Source organism: Penicillium griseofulvum (assembly GCF_001561935.1).
Source record: "Penicillium griseofulvum strain PG3 chromosome Unknown contig_27, whole genome shotgun sequence".
Lineage (NCBI taxonomy): Eukaryota > Fungi > Ascomycota > Eurotiomycetes > Eurotiales > Aspergillaceae > Penicillium > Penicillium griseofulvum.
In genome coordinates this window covers 10,079-13,400 of record NW_024467486.1, presented here as the reverse complement: position 1 = coordinate 13,400, position 3,322 = coordinate 10,079, and the positions used below count along the sequence as shown (strand labels likewise).

At 49.3% G+C, this 3,322-nt stretch overlaps 1 protein-coding gene across 1 annotated transcript; it reads right to left on the bottom strand.

Moving 5' to 3' along the window:
• Positions 1–1,119: 1,119 nt before the first annotated feature.
• PGRI_096060 (glycoside hydrolase family 71 protein) lies at positions 1,120–3,059 on the bottom strand (the record flags this gene model as incomplete). The annotated part of the gene is made up of 4 exons (XM_040797319.1): positions 1,120–1,699; positions 1,756–1,981; positions 2,029–2,557; positions 2,967–3,059. 4 exons carry the CDS (start codon positions 3,057–3,059, stop codon positions 1,120–1,122), a joined length of 1,428 nt encoding a protein of 475 aa, XP_040643655.1.
• Between the last annotated feature and the right edge of the window lie 263 nt (positions 3,060–3,322).

Here is a 3,322-nt window from a genome sequence, read left to right as displayed (position 1 = left end):
TTCGATTTCACTAGACGCTTGGACCGTCCGGTCCACGAGAGATTCCACTGTCCATTCGGGAGCGCTTTATTAATATGAAGAATGTACCCCTGAAGATTTACGAAGATTCCTCACTGTCTCCGGCTTGGACTGAGTTGTAGACAAACGATCCTCGCTGATGATTGACGGCCACGTAGACATTCGCGTCGCAGAACTTGGCAAGCGCATGGGCCTTGGCTTTCAATGTACTGGCTCGCCTTACGAACCTGACTCGCGCATTCCTGTGAGGATCGGGGCCACCCATGACTTCTAAAAACAATAACGAAAATTTATAAATCTTTTGTGGACGGAAAAGGTCTCATATTCATACCCGAGAGTTTATTTATCACATTCTAGATTGGATCCCGGTTTACACAAGTGTGCGTTTCCTAGGATAATCATCCCCGGAGCCTCTTGATTCGCGCTTACGTCTCCTACTCCTGACGGGATTTCGGGTCGCGTCACAGCTCTGGCAAGGTTGTCGGCAGGGATAACCATGGTTGTCTTGACCAAAAGAGGACCGCAGGCCTTGTCGTGAAACAAAGGATGCCACACTCTCTGGGAAACCGCCAATCCTCCAGCGCTTTTTGGGGCTGGTCTGTATATATATATTGACCGTGTATTCTAGATGGCGGGCCAAACAAGAAATGGAGCGGCTGTAGCATCCACATGAGGGGCAGAGACTACCCAGACCCCCAAAGCTGTCGATCAACCCACAATCTGAGACATAGCTAAGCCCATCAGTGTGGAGGTTTTCTAAAGCCGAAATCACCATCCGAGCCGGCCCTTTACAACGCACTGACCCGCGACACCAGAATGGAGTCGCGGTAGTCTCTGGCAATGAGTCGACGACAAAGAAGAATCGAGAGACAAGCAATGTAGTTGCCGCATCCCGGGCCATTCGTCCACTACCAACATGGAGGATGACAAGATTCTGTGGCAATGTAATAGATGGGCAAGCAGTCATTGGAGGGAAATAGTGCTTCGAATTATTGAAGACAAAGCAGATCATCAGATGCTTGAGCCACTAAGTCTTGTAACTGACTACTTGAGTAATTATTATCCTCTAGGAACCGTAATACTGTACTTAAATTGCTTCTTTCATCTGGCACCCAGAGTACTAGTCGGACAAGCAATCTGCAATCCCTGCGATAACAGTGCCAATCCAGCCGGCTGCAGCCGGTCAACAGAGGCTTCCGCCGGCAGAGTGCCCACATAAGCATTGAAATTGTAGATGCCACAGGGACACGTGTCAGTAATATCCCTCCGACTAATCCCACACAGAGAATCAACCGTCTTTCCTTCACGAACAACCTTGAAGCTCTGTCTACCCACACCCATCGGCACAGAGTGCGACCACATTCCGGGCTTGGCATTATAAGTTTCAGCCTCGCGGCCAGACTGCACATGCACGGTAGCAGGAGTCTTCAGCATCGTTACGATGAACACCTCGTCGGTCATGTTATCCGCGCCATCGGGTCGTCCACAGACGAAGTTGCCACTCCAGCTGTTGGAGCACCCTTGCATTGTCGTGTCGGTTGCATCACAGTTCACATTCTTGGGGGTCGTTCGGTACCAGTAGACCAGCTTTTCTTCGTCGAGGAAACGGATTGGTAGTTTTGAGCCAGCTCTGTAGGCGGCTATGAAAGGCTTTGCCATATCGAGCCAGCCATTATGTGGCCTGTTTATGCGTTATTCGCCGTCGCCCCTTTTGCGTCTTGGGGGAGTTCTGCTTACATGCCCATGACCCATTTGGAGGCACCGTCGTCTATGTGCGGCGATGATAGCGGACCAATGTAGTGCGATTCACCGTAGTCATTCCAGGTGAGAAGCTCTACGAAGCGAGGGCTGGTAGCTAGAATTTCTCTCCATCGGTTATACCACAGGAGTCCAGAGGGAAATACCCAGTTTTTGGTGTAAGAGACGTCGCCGCCGAAATGTGTCGAGAACCAAGGTGACACCGCTAATTTTGAATCAGCATAAGAAAGAAAACTTGTTCGAGCCACTTACACGCGATGTAGGGCTTCCCGTTAAGAGCCGTCTTGTAAGCATTATCACTATCGGCAACAACGAGCTGCTTGTTAGGAGTTGGAGACCCATTGCTTCCATTGTTTCCCCACGCAATCCAGTTCAGAGCGGCCTGAAGATTGCTGAAATCACCCCGACCGGGGTGGAAATTGGGTGCAAAATATATATCGCTGTCGGCGGCTGCTCTGATCGCTGCGATGTCGACACCATCACCGGCGAAAGAAGACACAAATACTTTTCCATCAACCTTGAGCTGGGCAGGTAGATTGGCATACTGCGCGATCTTCGCACCGACTGCATTGCCCTGAGTAGTCTGCCACCAGTTGAAGTCAAAAGAGATGAACACTTTCATGCCATTGTTGGCGGCAGATTGATACGCAAACCCCAGTTGCGTGTCCGTGTAAGAATCAGTGCCGATGTTCAAGGCGAAAGCGTCGATGCCTGCATATTGGGCGCGCTTCATATCGTCGTCATAGTCGCTAGCACTCTGGCGGTTGCTAACGATGCCAATCTAACGAGAGTTAATACTGGATTCATGATTCAATGGGGGATGCCGGAGTGCCATGCCATGAAGTGGCAGAAAACAAGCTTGTTTCCATAGTTGTCATCAGAACTAGCCATGGCAGTGTATTCAGTTGGGAGCGAGGAAGCTATGATGAAAGGAATGTGGCCAAGCAGGGCCACAATGGGTCCTGGCAACATGAAGTTGGGAATGGATGCGTGAGTTAGCATACGATCGCAACGAAAAGCTCGCAGCGAAAAGAATAAGGAAAAGACTAAGAAAGAGAGAATGCACTGTGGGATCGCGATCTTGATGTACTCATTTGATTAAAAAGCGCATTGCCTACATTCTCGCTCACTTCTTAAATGCGTTTCTAGAAAATAGATAAACGTTCCTTGTAACCGTAGTGGGAATTTACCATGGAGGAGCACCCCAGACGTCGAATGGCCCATGCGAACTGGGCTGTCATGAGGGCAAGGTTCAAAACCGTACAGAGCGCAACCGAGTCCATGTTTACTTGTAAACTGGCTTGGGTGGCGTTGCAGGAGTACTAAAATATATCCGAATGACCACCACACCGGTGGTTTGGTTACTTGAACATCCATATTTTATAATGGATCTTCCAGATACAATAAACGCGCAACCAGGCTCATAGGCCATAAATCACCCCCTGCACATGCCTGAATTAATGGCAGAAAAATAACAGCAAAAAGAAATGGCATTTCACTCAATGTTTCTGTGTTACGTAGCTCCCGCCCCTTTTATACAGGTTGA